We start from the raw sequence: 19,434 nt of genomic DNA, 5'->3' as shown, positions 1-19,434 counted from the left end.
TGGATGGGTGTCCCGTTGCCCCAACACACTTTTCACCCTTTATTCTTCAGGGGACATCTATGTTGATAGGCTTTAGCGTTGACATCATGACTACAGAAAATGTGACCTTTACAGATAATCACTGCTTTAAATGTAAGCAGCTCATACTTTCAATATCAGCATATTTACTGAACCAAATGATTGGCTGCAGCAGTTACTTGTGTTGTTAATGTATCGTCACCGCTTCAGCCTTTCAACAAAGACTGGGGCGGGGGTGGATATGCAACACTGGACCTAGTTAGAGTACCACCTGAGTTTATTATTTTAACCTAACGCAAGCTGATGGGAAGGTAAATGTTAATCCCAGAAAATTCCTATAAATATGTTGTTAAATGATTTTATTTTTAAGTGTAATTGACCCACACCTGTAATCATGACAGTCCTGATATTGGCAGCATTCAGTTCCTCTAGGACAGGCTTAGTCTCTGGCTTGAGACGATTTTCTAGTATGAGCAAACCAAGGAACTCCATGTTGCTTTCAACTTCATCCCTTTAAAGAAACAGAAAAACAAACTTAATGGGGTTTTCCATTTTTAGAAAAGTTGTGTACCCAGGCACAGTTTGTTGAAAAAGGGAAAAAAAACTGTGTTTTACTTAGCCTTACTAAGTCCCCTGAGCCTCCATATCTACCCCGGTGTCTGTTGTCTGCAGTGCTGACATCAAATCAACCGTGCTGCAGCCAATCAGTGAGTTCAGTGGCACATGCCATTCACGTGGGTAGAATCGCTGAGCCTAGCTATTGGCTGCAGAACAGTTGACGTGACATTGACTTCTGGAGGCAATTGGTCACTTAGAATTTAATTCAGGGGTACCAGACTACAGGGGGCTGAAAACAAATTCACATCACAATTTTCAGATTTATATTTTTCAAATATTTAGAAAATCATGAATCATTTCCTTTACACTTCACATAATAAAAAACATTTAATGTAAGCTTGTGGGTGTAACATGAAAAAGTGTGGAAAAGATCAAGAGGTATGAATACACTTCAAGGCATTGTACAGCTCCCGAGACCTGCGTCTCAACTGACAAGAACTCTATCACACACACCTCTGGTGAGAGCAAAGCTGTCATATGTGAAGAAATAAAATTCTTCCTCGTTGAGCATAAAGGGGGTTATCTTCAGCATCATCCCCCTCAATGTTTATTTTCCAGTTGGGCGCAGTCTCTGTGCACTGCTATAAAATTATCAGACTGAGGGAGGAGGATGAAGCTGGAGATCTACTTGCCGAGCACAACTCGGGTTAAAACATATTTTTTTACATATTGCAGCTGTGCTCCCGGCTGCCAATGGGGTACTGACAGCTCTTGTCAGTTGAGACACAAGTCTCAGGAGCTATTTGTCTTCAGTCTGCAGCCCATACTGAAATGTAACTAGTATGGGCTGCAGTATGAATTAAATTAAGGGCTCCATTTCATCTCATTTGTGTAGAACCCCTTTAAATATATAATCTATGTTCAAAATAATGCATCACAAAGATTTAAGATTTATATTATCGAAAAGCAATTTAGTAAAAGTAAATATCACTATATGTGTGTTTCCCCTACCTTTGAACACTGTCTAAATCATCCCGATTTCCATTCTGTAGAATTTTATATGCCACACCAATTACCCGTAAGCCTTGAAAAGTATAGATTTCCAGTACTTCCGAAAACTCTTTAGGGACTTAATAAATAAAATAAATAAAAGTCATGGAGTAATTTATCATATAAAAATAAAATACAAAAAATAATAAACAAACAAACAGATTTTACAATATCTCATGCTATTAGTTAAAAAATGCCCAAAAAACCCTGGTCTGCCATAGAAGTGGCAATTATAATACATATTTATTTTATATATTATATACACATATATGGCTTACTAATTGTGTACCTATACTTTGAGCTTCTCAAGCTCATAGTGCCTTACCTGTTTCTGACCTGCAAAAACTGGCCACCATCTCCGGAGCTCCCTTCATGTACACAATTAACTCATCCCCTCCAATAACCTCAGTGATAACAGACATACGTTGCAAGCCAGAGGAGAAGGGGTACTGGAGTAAAACATTTATGCCTTCCACTGTATTCTGTGAAGGGAGAAGGAAACAACTACGTTAATAGCTGTTGCTTTATCTGTACTGTATCTAAAATGCCCAGCAGCATATGTAAAGAAATATGAGTTTACAAAAACTTACAATCCACGAACTTGGCCCAGGATGGACAACCATGTTCTGTGAGGTATATTCTTTACTAGAGTCTTCATTGGCCTCTTTTAACACCTGAAATAAAAAATCAGTTTAACAAAAACATACATAGTTGTCTATATCTGAAATCTAGATTAACTACACTATATATATGTAATATATATATATATGTATATTACCCAGCCTGTTGCAGCAAACATTTTGAGGTCCAAAGGATCACCTTGTAAATTTCCATCAACCATGATGACCGAATGACAGCATGTCATTGCAGCAAACAGAGGTCCCCAGGTGACTTCATTCATCTGGTCATATTTAAGCATTTCCTGAAAACTACACATAGCTGTGGTTAGTTTCTGCAGCCAAATGTCACTTTAAAGAGAACCTGTTAAGTAAAATAACGCTATTATCCTGCAGATACGAGAGCCCCTCTACCGAGAAAAAATTAACTTTATTCCCCCTGGAAAGCTTGCTCTTTCAGTCATAGAGGTGACACTTTTAGTCACCGCTATGTATATAGAGGGTGGTGGCTGTAACCACGCCCTGGCACTGACTGACAGCCAGCTTTAAGGCTGATCCTGCTGTCAGTCAGTGCCGGGGAAATGGTTACAGCCACCGCTCGCTCTCTATACACACAGAGCTGTGATGGAAACAGTCTCGACGCCACCTCTATGACTGAAAGAGCGGAGCTGCTGGGGGAATAAAGTTCATTACCTCCCGGCAGCGGGGCTCTCAGTGCAGGTGCCGCACGGTGTCAGAACACTATTAACCTGCAGATTAACACCATATCTGCAGGTTAATAGCATTTTACATGAAAGGTTCCCTTTAAAATGTTTAGTAAACTATTGCAAAGTCATCACACACAAAGTTTTGGTTTTTTGGGCATTTTATTGGTCAATGACTCTTTGATAAACACTCAGCATGCTTTAGGCATGGTATCTTTTAGAGATGAATGGATCTTTTGAATGTCGAATTCACCAGCTTCCCGGAAATTTCCCCAAAAATTTGATTCACTGAGAATTTCAATACTGTAAAGCAAAAGATATGTATAACATTCTGAGGTTTCCTAGTACCATATTGAATGTTTTTTTAAACAAATACAGGTTTATTAATGTCCAAGTGATCTCAAGCTATCTGGCTAGGGAAAAATGGATGGTAACTAGCAGTTAACAACAGCAGTATTCAGATAGCATAAACGTCTCTAATATTAGACTACTATAATAAGGAAGTGTGCAAAAAAAAAATTTTAAGAAATAAATACACGCACACTGTGGGAGTGTGAGTAATGTGGAGATTTTTCTATGGTCTTTAAAAAAATTATGGTTTGTCCATCTCTTAAGTGAGAAAGCACACTTTCTATGGCACGCAAGCCTTGGCTTTAGGATTTTTCTTCAATAGAAAAATTAGGACTGAAGGATTTTAAATTGCCCTCCTTGCTTGAAATGTGTGGCGAGAAAAAAATGCTGTTAATAAATGGCACTTGGCATTTATTTTTTGTGATTTTTATCAATCAAATCACTAATTGATTAAATTCATGGGGATTTGCGAAATTTCAGGAAATTCAACTTGCAGGTAATCAACAGTGGATCAATTCACTCATCTCTAGTATCGCTTCATGTTTTTTTTTAAAAATACCTTTTTACAAGGAAGATGCAGAAAAATACATTTTCTGGAAATTCCTTAATGAGGTTGCAAGGAACTCCAGGATCTTGGTGGTGAAATAATTGGCATCTATAGAAAGCTATATAAATTTGTGAGCTAATAATAAAATACAAAGTACCATGTTCCTCCTGATGGTATTATGCCCATTAAGTCAAGTCCATCTTCGGTTAAAGTGCCAGTCTGAATACAGAGGAAAATTTAAATCAATTTCAACTGAAATATTATATGATTTATCACTATAGCTACTGTAGAGCAAGTATAAGAAATTATTTTAAGCATTGCTGTACTCTATATTATCAATATTGAGTATAAATATAGATGAAAAATGTGTGGTTAACAATTTGCTAAGTGATAGGAAACAGTGAGTGGGAACACACTGATTGGGTCACTGTTAGTAGTAGGACATCACAGGGGTCAGTAATGGGCCCTCCTCCGTTAAATATGACCCACATAGTAAAATTTCAGTATTTGCAGATGATATTAAACTCTGGAAGTTAATCAACACAAAGGAGGATCAATTAATAATACAGTGAAATACTTTTGGAAAGTATTCAGACCCCTTTAAATTTTCCACTCTTTGTTTCATTGCAGCCATTTGGTAAATTCTAAAAAGTTCATTTTTTTTCTCATTAAAGTACACTCTGCACCCCATCTTGACTGAAAAAAAACAGAAATGTAGAAATTTTTGCAAATTTATTAAAAAATAAAAACTGAAATATCACATGGTCAAAAGTATTCAGACCCTTTGCTCAGACACTCATATTTAAGTCCAATTTCATTATGATCCTCCTTGAGTTCTACTTCATTGGAGTCCAGCTGTGTTTAATTAAACTGATAGGACTTGATTTGGAAAGGCACACACCTGACTATATAAGACTTCACAGCTCACAGTGCATGTCAGACCAAATGAGAATCATGAGCTCAAAGGAACTGCCCAAGGAGCTTAGAGACAGAATTGTGGCAAGGCACAGATCTGGCCAAGGTAAAAAAAGAATTTCTGCATTGCTCAAGGTTCCTAAGAGCACAGTGGCCTCCATAATCCTTAAATGGATGAAGTTTGGTACCACCAGAAGTCTTCCTAGACCTGGTCATCCAGCCAAATTGAGCAATCATGAGAGAGGTAAAGAAGAACCCCAAGATCACTGTGGCTGAGCTCCAGAGATGAAGTAGGGAGATGGGAGAAGGTTCCACAAAGTCAACAATCACTGCAGCCCTCCACCAGTTGGGCTTTTATGGCAGAGAGGCCCGATGGAAGCCTCTCCTCAGTGCAAGACATATAAAAACCTGCATAGAGTTTGCTCAAAAACACATGAAGGACTCCCAGACTATGAGAAATAAAACTCTCTGGTCTGATGAGACGAAGATAGAACTTTTTGGTGATAATTCTAAGTGGTATGTGTGGAGAAAACCAGGCACTGCTCATCACCTGCCCAATACAATCTCAACAGTGAAACATGGTGGTGGCAGCATCATGCTATGGGGGTGTTTTTCAGCTGCAGGGACAGGACGACTGGTTGCAATTGAATGAAACATGAATGCGGCCAAGTGCAGAAATATCCTGGATGAAAACCTCTTCCAGAGTGCTCTGGACCTCAGACTTGGCCGAAGGTTCGCCTTCTAACAAGACAATGACCCTAAGCACACAGCTAAAATAACAAAGGAGTGGCTTCAGAACAACTCTGTGACCATTCTTGACTGGCCCAGCCAGAGCCCTGACCTAAACCCAATTGAGCATCTCTGGAGAGACCTGAAAATGGCTGTCCACCAACGTTCACCATCCAACCTGACAGAACTGGAGAGGATCTGCAAGGAAGAATGGCAGAGGATCCCCAAATCCAGGTGTGAAAAGCTTGTTAAATCATTCCCAAGAAGACTCATGGCTGTACTAGTTCAAAAGGGTGCTTCTACTCAATACTGAGCAAAGGGTCTGAGTACTTTAAAGGGGTCTGAGTACTTTCCGTACCCACTGTACATGGAGATGGGTTGTAGCTTGAGGTTTAGGCTGGGAAAAGGCAATTTAACATTAATGTGGAAAAATGTAGGGTAATGCACTTGGGATGAAAAAAAATATACAATTATGTATCAGGCCTCCTTCACATGTTCGTGTTTCCAGTACGTGTGGAATCCGTTTTTTTCATGGATACCAAACGTACCCATTATAACCTATGGTGCTGCATACATATCCATGTTTTTACATGGACCTTGTGTCCATGCAAAACACACAGAAACATGCACTTTTTTATGGCAGCATGGATGACAAGAGCCAATGCAAGTCTATGGGTCTGTGAAAATTAAAATTAATGGGAGGGCTTCTTTAAGATTTTACTCATACCAATTATAACTACATATACAAAAAAATGCATTGACCATGTCCAATTCAGTCCTTACAGCAAAGTGTTAACTGTTATATACAGCTGACATTCACTTCAAATGATGCAGGCATAACTCCTGGAGAAGTACTGGGGTAAATATACAGATGTCACCAAAGGTTAATATATTGAAGGTGAACATAATTCTTGGAAAATATTTTATAATGACTGCAAACAAATGAAAAAAGCCAAGAGGACCAGTGAATACAGTTTTCTGATTTAGAAAACCCATTTTCAAATACCCTAATAGGACATTTTACCCAATGGCTCTTCACATACAGCAATAGACTGTTGGGGGTACATAAACAGCACGGATAGAAAATAGACTTAGAAAAATATTAATATACATATTATATTGTAAATGTACTTTGAAGCAAATGAGTAAAAGAAAATAAGAGTATATTTACTTTGTCGAAACAGAAGAGGTTAAGCTGGCCGCACATGTTGATTCTATCTGGACTAATACAAAATATAGTCTTTTTCTTCAATCTGCTTTGACCATACATAATTCCCACAGTTAGAGCAGCTGGTATAATAGGGCAAATTGCAGATGTTAAAAGCACAAGTGACTCCACAATAATTCTCCCAGCTGAAACCTATTGAAAAAATATCAAAACAACATGTGAGCTGTATACTAGAGACAATCTTAAAAAGGTTGTCCACTACCCAAACAACCCCTTTTGAATCCCTGTGTTTCCCCCCAGTAAAATTATAATACCTTTACTCACTTCAGGAGCCAGCGGCATTGCAATGGTGTTGGCACTGACTCTCCCTGGGATCGCATTACATTGTTGTGTCACACGATCCCTGAGACCAATCAGCGTTGGCTTCATTCTCCTCTCCTACATACATATTTGACATCCAGATGAAATGGGATCTGAGGCTGCTCTCTCACTTCCTCCGGATGTCTTGATTTGTCCGAAGGAGGAGACAGTGAAGGGAGTGTTGATTGGCTGCAGTGCTTTTTATGTCATGTGAGACCAGGCAGAGCCAGTACCAAAACCGATTGAACGGCGTTGGCACCGGAGGTGGGTATAGGTGTTATTATTTTACTGGAAAGAAACATAAGGATTCAGAAGGGATTGTCTGAGTAGTATACAACCCCTTTAAGCAATGGGAAATTTATTAGAACCTGGAACCCTGCTTCTGAAATGTTCAGGAAAAACAATTCAGTTCATTGTTGTAGGATTCTCTGCGGCTGCTAGGTGGAGCTAATTGCATATGAATTTATTATTGAATTCAATGAGACCGGTATAAATCACAGAGAGGTAAGTTTCATCTAATGGCAGCTGCAGGAATACAGAATTATATTATTCTGTGCTATAAATGCGAAAAGAAAAGAAGTGGATTCTGGAATTCTGTACCAATTTATTAAAGGGAACCTGTCACCAGATCAAAAGTGGCCAGTTTTATTTTATTCCTGCTGCTCTCCTGAGTATTCAGTTTTGTTCTGTTTTATTTTTTTACATCTGTCATATAATTCCAGAGATTTATGCCTTTCTATTCAATGCTAAATTTTATGAACTTTAGTTTACCGAAGGGCTCATAGGGTATTTTTTAGAGCTGCCTAAAGACACATACCCAAGAAATCCTGTGAGGTGTTCCACCTTGGCAAAGATCATAAATATAGCACTAAATAAAAAGACCCAGATATCAGGAATGGTATGGGTGATTTTTTTTAAAGAGAACCCGGCAGGTTCCCCATGCCCTCCAACCCACCAACATTTGTATATTCCTTTATAAATACACTGCCTAACAAGCCCTCTATCCTGGATGACAAGTTAACACGTTTTAAAAAGTATTTTATTTTAAAAGTCCATTTTTAATATGCAAATAACCTTATGATGTGCTGAGAGTCGTATGTTTCCCTAGACTAGTCAACCCACTCAGCATGCTATCACGCCCTTGTGGGCATTACAACATGATTTGCAAGAGATGACGTCTGTGCATAGCCAGCACCGAAGAAAACGGCTGACGTCCACAGAGGAGCCGAAGATCAGCCGCCAATTCTATGTAAGCTCTGTTTCTCTGATGTCAGGCTTCGTCTTTGCGTCCGTACATGCGCAGTGTGCAGGAAGCGTACTCCCGGCTTCAGAGGTGCATTGACATGTAGGAAAGAAAGTTGCGCACATGAGTGAGACATGGCCAGGGCCGGCGTCAGCACCCGGCGCACCCGGGCAAATGCCGGGGCCCTGAGCAGGCAGAGGGGCCCACTGGCGGACGCGCACCCCGCTGGGCTATGGGCGGAGGATAGCGGTGTCAGCGCCCGCCCTTCTCCGCCGCTTGCTCAGGGCCCTGGCAGCTGGATACTTACCTCTCCCCGTGCCTCCACAGATCCGCTGTCTTCCTGCTCTGCGCTCCCTGTGACGTCTCAGGTCAGAGGGTGACGTCTTTACACAGCGCCCTCCCCTGAGCCGTCACAGGGAGCGCTGAGCGGGAAGACGCCGACAACGATGGAGTTCGGACCCGAGCAGCAGGTAGCAGGTGAGGAGAAGGGAGGTGAGTATTTGATTTTTTTTTTTTAATGTATGGAGGCATGGGGCAGTATAAAGAGGGGGGGGGGTGACATCCTGCATGGGGCATTATAAAGAGGGTGGGGTGACATCCTGCATGGGGCATTATAAGGTGGGGAACAGCCTGCATGGGGCATTATAAAGGGGGGGGGCAGCCTGCATAGTGCATTATGTGGGGGGGAACAGCCTGAATGGAGCATTATAAGGGGGGGGGCAGCCTGTATGGGGCATTATGTGGGGGGTAACAGCCTGCATGGAGCATTAAAAGGGGGGGGCTTTATGGGGCATTATGTGGGGGGTAACAGCCTGCATGGAGCATTATAAGGGGGAGACAGCCTGTATGGGGCATTATGTGGGGGGTAACAGCCTGCATGCAGCATTATATGGGGGCCAGTATCCTGTATGGACCGTTATAAGGGGACCGGCATCCTGTATGGAGCGTTATAAGGGTACCGGTATCCTGTATGGAGCGTTATATGGGGGCCAGTATCCTGTATGGAGTTTTATAAGGGGACCAGTATCCTGTATGGAGCGTTATATGGGGGCCAGTATCCTGTATGGAGCTTTATAAGGGGACCAGTATCCTGTATGGAGCGTTATATGGGGGCCAGTATTCTGTATGGAGCCTTATATGGGGGCCAGTATTCCGTATGGAGCCTTATATGGAGGCCAGTATTCCGTATGGAGCCTTATATGGGGGTCAGTATTCCGTATGGGGCCTTATATGGGGGCCAGTATTCCGTATGGGGCCTTATATGGGGGCCAGTATTCCGTATGGAGCCTTATATGGGGGCCAGTATTCCGTATGGGGCCTTATATGGAGGCCAGTATTCCGTATGGAGCCTTATATGGGGGCCAGTATTCCGTATGGGGCCTTATATGGGGGCCAGTATTCCATATGGGGCCTTATATGGGGGCCAGTATTCCATATGGAGCCTTATATGGGGGCCAGTATTCCGTATGGAGCCTTATATGGAGGCCAGTATTCCGTATGGAGCCTTATTTGGGGGCCAGTATTCCGTATGGGGCCTTATATAGGGGCCAGTATTCCGTATGGGGCCTTATATGGGGGCCAGTATTCCGTATGGAGCCTTATATGGGGGCCAGTATTCCGTTTGGAGCCTTATATGGGGGCCAGTATTCCGTATGGAGCCTTATATGGGGGCCAGTATTCCGTATGGAGCCTTATATGGGGGCCAGTATTCTGTATGGAGCCTTATATGGGGGCCAGTATTCCGCATGGAGCCTTATATGGGGGTCAGTATTCCGCATGGAGCCTTATATGGGGGCCAGTATTCCGTATGGGGCCTTATATGGGGGCCAGTATTCCGTATGGGGCCTTATATGGGGGCCAGTATTCCGTACGGGGCCTTATATAGGGGCCAGTATTCCATATGGGGTCTTATATGGGGGCCAGTATTCCGTATGGAGCCTTATATGGGGGCCAGTATTCCGTATGGAGCCTTATATGGGGGCCAGTATTCCGTTTGGAGCCTTATATGGGGGCCAGTATTCCGTATGGAGCCTTATATGGGGGCCAGTATTCCGTATGGAGCCTTATATGGGGGCCAGTATTCCGTATGGAGCCTTATATGGGGGCCAGTATTCCGCATGGAGCCTTATATGGGGGTCAGTATTCCGCATGGAGTCTTATATGGGGGCCAGTATTCCGTATGGGGCCTTATATGGGGGCCAGTATTCCGTATGGGGCCTTATATGGGGGCCAGTATTCCGTATGGGGCCTTATATGGGGGCCAGTATTCCGTATGGGGCCTTATATGGGGGCCAGTATTCCGTATGAAGCGTTATATGGGGGCCAGTATTCCGTATGGAGCCTTATATGGGGGCCAGTATTCTGTGTGGAGCGATTCACCGGTTTCTGAGCTATTGTGGAATTTACAATAGATATCACTCATGTAATGTAAGAAGTGAAATCTTTGCATTGTACTATATATATATATATATATATATATATATATATATATATATTTCTCCGCCGTATCTCTGCATTATGAATCGTGGTATTTGTTAAAGGGGCCCACTGAGACTCTTTCGCCCGGGGCCCAGAAAAACCTGGAGCCGGCCCTGGACATGGCTCTTGCAAATCATGTTATCACGCCCATAGGGGAGTGCGACATGCTGAGATGGGGGGAAAAGTGCCCCATGGACTAATCAAAAGCTTATTTGCATATTAAAAACAGACTTTAAAAATACTTTTTTTAAAACATATGTTCATGTGTCATTCAGTACAAAGTTAGGCTGGGTATTTTTAAGGCAATGTACAAATGCTTGGGGGTTGGGGGGCAAAGGGGATCTGTCAGGTTCCCTTTCAAAAAAGAAATACTCAGGGGAGCAATGGGAATAAAATAAGATAAAAGATGTAGTTACACTTTCCTGTCCATGACCACCATTAACCTGTGCAGAATCCTAGACAATATAATAATAATGATATCTAAAAATAAAATTGACCTTCATGGATATTAGATATATTAACCCATATCCACAATGTATAATTTACATCAACACTCCTTTTTAACTTTAGTCCTCTAGATAAATTTGGTATCAGACGCTAAAATCACCAGGCGTGCCATAGGAATGTTATCACTGAACCGGAAAGCACCACATATAAAAGTGTAACTTTTGTAGTTCTAAGAAAAGTTATCAGCAAAGTAGACCCAAAATACTGTGAAATGCATAAAATATTAAACACAGTAGGTTCTCACTCTCCCTGGGTCCAGCAATGGCTGTCCGCCACTACTGTACTCAGTGTTTGGCTGCAACGGTGACGTGACATGATCGATATTGCACATCACCACTGTAGCCAATCACTGAGCTAAGCAACTGATTCTGGGTACCGCAGCACAGCCACTGAGTTCAATAATTGGCGACTGTGGAGATGAGCGCTGTCGATGTGACATCATCAATGGAACCAAAACACTGAGATCGGAGCAGCAGGCAACTATCGCTGGAACCAGAAAGGAGGAGTACCTGATGTCTTTGTTATTTGGGGTATTTTACAGCATTTGGGGACCACTTTGCTGATTATCTTTAACATTTCTTAGAACTAGATGTTTATCGAATGGTAGGTAAAAACTACTCCTATACAATGTAAAAAAAACATTGCTTAGGCATGCCAGAACAGCAGTCAAATAATTCCCTTGGATCAAACGAACACTCCAGCCTCAATTTAATTAATTAATTAATTAATGATAACTCTTGTAATTAGATAAATGCCTAGTCCTTTTAGATTTTTTTTATAGTATTTGAATTGTTTAATAATGAAGTCTAACAGCAGAATGAAAGGGGTTTATCCACTGAACAGCCAATTCCGAAAACTGTTTTGAAACGTCAACTCTAATTTCAAATCGACAATGATAGCAAAACACGCCATACCTTTCTCTGTGCAAATATGATGATTGCATATAAAATTCCAACGACAGCAAGAAAACCCAAAAATATGAAAAACCATTTCACGTCTCTGTGCAGCTTGAAGTTTAAGGGTTTTGGATACAATATGGACCGAACCATATCCCCTTTAGTAGTATTAAAGCCTAAGAAAAAAAGTCAAGACAGAAAATTAGTGAACTGATGGACAAAACAGACTTAGTATAAAATGAATGCTGATATCTGCATTTCATTTTTGCACATTGAACCATTTTTCTATTTACAAAAATCCTGCATCACTGGTAAAGAAGAAAGGACTTTACTGACATAACACAGGACCAGGTAAATATATAAAGGTGGCAGCAGTACTTAAAGGGGTTGTCCGGTCCAAATAGAAAAGTCTGCAGTCACTCTCGGTAACTGCAGACTTATCCAGTCGGCTATGCTCACTGGACGGCCATGTCACAAGTCAGGGAGCGGCCTTGCTCTATACAAGTGTATGGAGCAAGGTTGCATCCACTAGACGGCTTCTGACGGGAGTATGTATAACTCATACATTTACTCCAGTCCCGGCTCAGAAACCCGCAAATCCTTGCAGCTCTGGTATTTTTTATTTATTTTTTTTTTCGCTTTTTCTGTCACTATGGCCCTATGAGGGCTTGTTTTTTGCGGAACATTTTATACTTTTGAAAGACTCCATTCAAGTTATCATGTGATGCACTGAAAAGTGAGAAAAAAATTCCAAGTCTTGAAATTGCAAAAAAAAGTGCAATTTCACAATTGTTTTTGGGTGTTTTATCCACCATGTTCACTATATGATAAAACTGAACTGGCAATATGATTCTCCAGGTCAGTACAAGTACGCAGACACCAAGCATGCATAGTTTTTTTTATTTCAGTGGTGAAAAAAATTTGGAAATTTGTAAAAAACACAAAACTTTTCTTGTGTCGCCATTTTCAAAGACACTTTCAATTTTCAGGATATGAGACTGTGGGAGGGCTTATTTTTTGCGTTCTGAGCAGACATTTTTACTGATACCATTTTGGGTTAGATACAATGTTTTGATCGCCTTTTATTGCATTTTATTGCAATTTTGCAGCAGCAAAAAAAAACTATAATTCTGAAGTTATGATTTTTTTCTCATTACACTGTTTATCGATTGGATTCATTTATTTTACACTGCTCAAAAAAATAAAGAGAACACTTAAACAACACAATGTAACTCCAAGTCAATAAAACTTCTGTGAAATCTACCTGTCCAGTTATGAAGCAACATTGATTGTGAATCAATTTCTCCTGCTGTTGTGCAAATGGAACAGATAACTGGTAGAAATGATAGGCAATTAGCAAGATACCCCCTATAAAGGAGTGGTTCTTTTTGGCTGTTGTTTTGGTCACTTTTTCATTTTGCCTTTGCTCTCACCCCTAGAGGTACAGTAGCATGACGCGGTGTCTACAGTACAACCCACAGAAGTTGCTCAGGTAGTGCAGTTCACCCAGGATGGCACATCAATGAGAGCTGTGGCAAGAAGGAAAATGGAGCAGATACAAGGAGGTGTGGAGGGAGCCATAGGAGGGCAACAACCCAGCAGCAGGACTGTTACCTCCTCCTTTATGCAAGGAGGAACAGGAGGAGCACTACCAGAGTCCTGCAAAATGACCTCCAGCAATCCACAAATGTGCATGTGTCTGCACAAACGGTTAGAAACCGACTCCATGAGGGTGGTGTGAGGGCCCAACGTCCACAGATGGGGGTTGTGCTCACAGCCCAACACCGTGCTGGACGCTTGGCATTTGCCACAGAACACCAGGATTAGCAGTCGCCACTGGCGCCCTGTGCTCTTCACAGATGAAAGCAGGTTCACACTGAGCACATGTGACAGACGTGACAGAGTCAGGAGACGCCGTGGAGAGTGATCTGCTGCCTGCAATATCCTTCAGCATGACCGGTTTGGCAGTGGGTCAGTAATGGTGTGGAGTGGCATTTCTTTGGAGGGCCGCACAGCCCTCCATGTGCTCGCCAGAGGTAGCCTGACTGCCATTAGGTATCGAGATGAGATCCTCAGACCCCTTGTGAGACCATATGCTGGTGCGGTTGGCCCTGGGTTCCTCCTAATGCAGGACAATGCCAGACCTCATGTGGCTGGAGTGTGTCAGCAGTTCCTGCAAGATGAAGGCATTGAAGCTATGGACTGGCCCGCCCGTTCCCCAGACCAGAATCCGATTGAGCACATCTGGGACATCATGTCTTGCTCCATCCACCAACGTCACGTTGCACCACAGACTGTCCAGGAGTTGGCGGACGCTTTAGTCCAGATCTGGGAGGAGATCCCACAGGAGACCATCCGAAACCTCATCAGGAGCATGCCCAGGCGTTGTAGGGAGGTCATACAGGCATGTGGGGGCCACACACAATACTGAGCCTCATTTTGACTTGTTTTAAGGACATTACATTAAAGTTGGATCTGCCTGTACTGTGTTTTTCCACTTTAATTTTGGGGGTGACTCCAAATCCAGGCATCCATTGGTTAATAAATTTGATTTCCATTGATGATTTTTGTGTGATTTTGTTGTCAGCACATTCAACTTTGTTCAGAACAAAGTATTCAATGAGAATATTTCATTCATTCAGATCTAGGATGTGTTATTTGAGTGTTCCCTTCATTTTTTTGAGCAGTGTATATTTTCAAAGATCGGATTTTACAAACACAGCGATACCAAATATGTGCATTTTTTTAATTGTTTTATTTTTAATGGGAAAGAGGGAGGCGATTTGAACTTTTGTGTTTTTTTATTTATTTATTTTTTTCATATTTTTAAAAATCCTTTTTTACTTTTTAGGGGACATGATGCTGCAATTGTCTGATCATTTGTGTAAGCCTGCATCAAAGTCAGGGAGCCGGCATATGACATACCAGTACGTCATATATTGGAAAGGGGTTAAGACTAGTGTTGAGCGAGCACTTAAATGCTCGGGTGCTCGAAGCTCGGGCCGACCTCGCCGTGATACTCGGATGCTCGACCCGAGCAACGAGCCCAATGTTAGTCTATGGGAGACTCGAGCATTTTCGCGGCGGCTCCCCCGGCAGTCTTTTAAAAGCCTAACAAGTGCCCAAAACGATAGTGACAGTGCTCAAATGACATGGGGACAGCATGGGGATCGCCACAGGAAGCATTTCTGACCCCCAGGTCACTGCTGTCAACAAAGTGGTCAGAGGTATTAAGCCACTTTTACAGGCTCACAATAAAACGTTCAAAAACGAAAGTGAAAGTGCTTTCCTGTGAAATATGTTAAGGATAGTGTTGAGCGATACCTTCCGATATCAGGAAATATCGCATCGGATTGGATCGGACCGATACCCAAAAAGTATCGTATATCGCCGATTCCGATACAGGAAACCAATGCAAGTCAATGGGACACAAATATCGGAATGAAAATAAACCCTTTCTTTCCTTGTAGGTTAATTCTACATGAAGGAAAACAACTAAGAATAATGTAGAATGTATTACGCGAAAAGCCGGCAATTCATGAGCGGCATACACCGGTACCTGACAATTTACAACAGAAAGAATAGAGCTTCACACATAGATTAGATAGATAGAAACATGTCAGTCACTTATATATGAAGTACAGTGACAGTGTTGCTTACTGTACTTGTCATTTAGTGTAAAGGATTTATTTAAAAATATAATAGTGTTTTTATGCACCGTCTCTTTAAAAAAGCCGGCCGGCAATTCAGCAGTGGTACCCGACAATTTAGAATAGAAGGAATAGAGAATCATACATAGATTAGATAGATAGAAACATGTCAGTCACATATATATGAAGTACAGTGATAGTGTTGATTACCGTACTTGTCATTTAGTGTTAAAATAAAGGATTTATTTAAAAAAAAATTGGCGTAGGGTTCCCCTTAATTTTAGTCTCTAGCGGAGGTTGAGCAGACGGCTGGGGCAGATGTTTGAAGCCTGGGAAGGGGGTAATACCCACGGAGCTTCCCAGGCTACTAATATCAGACCCCAGCTGAATACCTAGCCTTTACTAGCTATTAAAATGGGGGACCCCCTCAAAAAAATGACGTGGGGTCCCCCCTAATTTAATAGCTAGCAAAGGCTAGGCAGACAGCTGGGGGCTGATATTAATAGCCCAGGAAGGGTGCCATGAATATTGGCCCCCTCCCAGGCTAGAAACACCAGCCGTCAGCCGCCCCAGAAATGGCGCATCCATAGGATGCGCCAATTCTGGCACTTAACCTCGCTCTTCCCACTGCCCTGTAGCGGTGGCAGTGGGGTAATAGGGTTGGGGTTGATGTCAGCTTATAATGCCAGCTGACATCAAGCCCAGGTTAGTAATGGAGAGGCGTCTATAAGACACCCCCATTACTAACCCCATAGTCAAAGTTAAAAAAATAAAACACAAACACCCAGAATAAAGTCCTTTAATTGAAATAAACACACAATTCTTTATTGTTCTAAATTAAACTCTACTTACCATCACGCCCATTCCAGCTGAAGCCAACGATCTCCTGCAATAAAAGAAAAATAATAAAGCAACCTCATCCTTACCTTTCCATGGTTCCCAGGACAGCTTCAGCTCTGCTACATCGAGATGACAGGCTGGACCGCAGCAGAACGCTGCCATCCAGCCTGTCATCCCGCAGACACTGAGAAGCGCAGGCTTGCCTGCGCTCCTCAGTGTCTCTCTGTGACAGCATAAAGATGAGCCGAGGTCATGTCCAATGAACTCGGCTCACCTCATGCACGTCACTGACAGCGTGGGAAAATTCTCCTGCACTCAGCGCTTCAGCGTGAGAATTTTCCCACGCTGTCAGTGACGTGCATGAGGTGAGCTGAGTTCATTGGACATGACCTCACCTCATTCACGTCACTGACAGCGTGAGAAAATTCTCACGCTGATGCACTGAGTGCAGGAGGTTTCTCCCACGCTGTCAGTGACGTGCATGAGGTGAGCCGAGTTCATTGGACATGACCTCGGCTCATCTTTATGCCGTCACAGAGAGACACTGAGGAGCGCAAGCATGCCTGCGCTTCTCAGTGTCTGCGGGATGACAGGCTGGATGGCAGCGTTCTGCTGCGGTCCAGCCTGTCATCTCGATGTAGCAGAGCTGAAGCTGTCGTGGGAACCATGGAAAGGTAAGGATGAGGTTGATTTATTATTTTTCTTTTATTGCAGGAGATCGTTGGCTTCAGCTGGAATGGGCGTGATGGTAAGTATAGTTTAATTTAGAACAATAAAGAATTGTGTGTTTATTTCAATTAAAGGACTTTTTTCTGGGTGTTGTGTTTTTTTTAAATACTTTACTAGAAATTCATGGTGGTCATGTCTAATATTGGCGTGACCCCATGAATTTCGGGCTTAGGGCCAGCTGATAATGCCAAGCTGGCCTTAACCCCTTTATTACCCAGTGAGCCACTGCACCAGGGCCCTGGATGAGTTGGGTACAGCGCCAGAAGATGGCGCTTCTATGAACGCGCCATTTTCCGGGGTGGCTGCGGACTGCAATTTGCAGCGGGTGGGGCCCAGAAAGCTTGGACCTCCCTGCGCTGCGGATTCCAGCCCCCAGCTGCCTAGTTGTACCTGGCTGGACACAAAAATAGGGCGAAGCCCCACGTATTTTTTTTTTTAATTATTTCATGAAATTCATGAAATAATTAAGAAAAAAAGGGCTTCCCTATATTGTTGTGTCCGGCTAGGTACAAATAGGCAGCTGGTGGTTGGGGGCAGCCCGTTCCTGCCTGCTGTACCTGGCTGGACACAAATATAGTGCGAAGCCCCACGTCAATTTTTTTTAAATTATTTCCCTGCATGTTCATTGGCTCTGTAAAGAGCGACAAACATGCAGGGCGGAGACCCGAGCTCCCGCCCGAGTAACCCGGAAATGCTCGGTGCTCGCCGAACATCCCGAGTAGCGTGATGCTCGGGCGAGTACCGAGCAGTGTCGAGCATGTTCGCTCAACACTAGTTAAGACTCACCAGTCCTTAAGACTACAGCCCTGGCTGGACCTTGTGCAGTGGATTCAGTCCTTATCACTTCAGTACCACAAAACAAGACATGGCGCCTATAGTCTTCTCCACTGAATTGTTTCCATGGCATCGTGTCATCTCCATGTGGCAGTTGTGTTTTTGTCACGGGAATACATTCACCTGAAGAACCATAGAAAATGAACACAATATCAGTATCTTATAAGACAGTCTAAATAATGTGAGATCCACAGTGCATGCCTGTTAGCTATGTGCTATGTGCTATGGTTCTGGATTGTCACCTACCTGTTAACATTCCCTCATTGACAATGCAAGTTCCATTGATTAATATGGCATCACAAGACATGAAAAAGTTCTTGCCAGTTAAAACAATAATGTCCCCTGGAACTAACTGTCGAGACTCAATTTGGCTGCACTCTGGAACAAATTGGAGAATTCTCATTATTTAGTCATATTCATTCTTAGTCATATTTCAGGAATTATCTTTCAAATTATTGCTGTATTTATTTTACTATTCGTACATACATTTTGAGCCTTAAACTTAGCTCACACTGGCATATAACATGGCTGAGTGCTAGAGCTTAACTTTGTCTCATAACAAACACATTACCAACTGTAGCTCTCACAGCTCTGCTGTATTACAACAATATTGCAACCCTGTCTGAGTGTGAGATAGAAGCTGAAGCTGAGAGGAACCTGCAGATGTGTCAGGTATAATCACACACAGCTCTGCAGTGAGATCAACTAATACTTTTATTTTAAAATAATCTCTGGAGGCAGATTTTCATACAGATCAGTGTCCAACCCAAAACACTGAACTGCTCATTGGCATAAAAGAATGACATGGATTTCTCTGGACTAAGACATTGAATCGCAGATATCAGTTTATCATTTTATTTAGCGTCTTATGACACATATTCCCATATAGATGGCTTAGGAGGGTTAATCCTACAGACACATTCCCTTTAAAAAAAATCTGATCGGCAGCTCCTAACAGACTAAAGCAAATGTGAAAAGGTACAAACTGTTGTGACTGAATTATATTGATACCAAATAGTGAAGCAGCACACAGTGTGCATGAAGATATATATTTTAACTAGTGATGGGCGAGCACTAAAATGCTCGGGTGCTCGATGCTCGGGTCGAGTACATTGGAATACTCGGGTGCTCGACCCGAGCAATGAGCCCGATGTAAGTCAATGGGAAACTCGAGCATTTTTCAGGCGGCTCCCCCCGGCGGTCTGCAGAGGGCCTAAAAATTGCCCAAATCGAACAGTGG

At 42.5% G+C, this 19,434-nt stretch overlaps 1 protein-coding gene across 1 annotated transcript in view; it reads right to left on the bottom strand.

The window, feature by feature from the left end:
• LOC141259318 (probable cation-transporting ATPase 13A4) overlaps nt 1–19,434 on the bottom strand; it is a 153,266-nt gene that overhangs the window by 73,622 nt on the left and 60,210 nt on the right. Inside the window, exons 9-18 of the mRNA XM_073675072.1 lie at nt 18,441–18,572; nt 18,147–18,317; nt 12,160–12,317; nt 6,661–6,849; nt 4,003–4,064; nt 2,405–2,555; nt 2,217–2,300; nt 1,952–2,108; nt 1,588–1,705; nt 405–529 (exon numbers count right to left, since the gene is read on the bottom strand). Coding sequence (XP_073531173.1) covers nt 405–529; nt 1,588–1,705; nt 1,952–2,108; nt 2,217–2,300; nt 2,405–2,555; nt 4,003–4,064; nt 6,661–6,849; nt 12,160–12,317; nt 18,147–18,317; nt 18,441–18,572 — 1,347 coding nt within the window. The remainder of the gene's footprint in view (nt 1–404; nt 530–1,587; nt 1,706–1,951; nt 2,109–2,216; nt 2,301–2,404; nt 2,556–4,002; nt 4,065–6,660; nt 6,850–12,159; nt 12,318–18,146; nt 18,318–18,440; nt 18,573–19,434) is intronic.

The sequence above is a fragment of the Phyllobates terribilis genome, unplaced genomic scaffold (genome assembly GCF_046119375.1).
Source record: "Phyllobates terribilis strain yellow unplaced genomic scaffold, ASM4611937v1 Scaffold_3__8_contigs__length_932513732, whole genome shotgun sequence".
NCBI lineage: Eukaryota > Metazoa > Chordata > Amphibia > Anura > Dendrobatidae > Phyllobates > Phyllobates terribilis.
The sequence above is the reverse complement of the archived record's forward strand: the minus strand, read 5'-3'. Positions and strand labels throughout refer to the sequence as shown.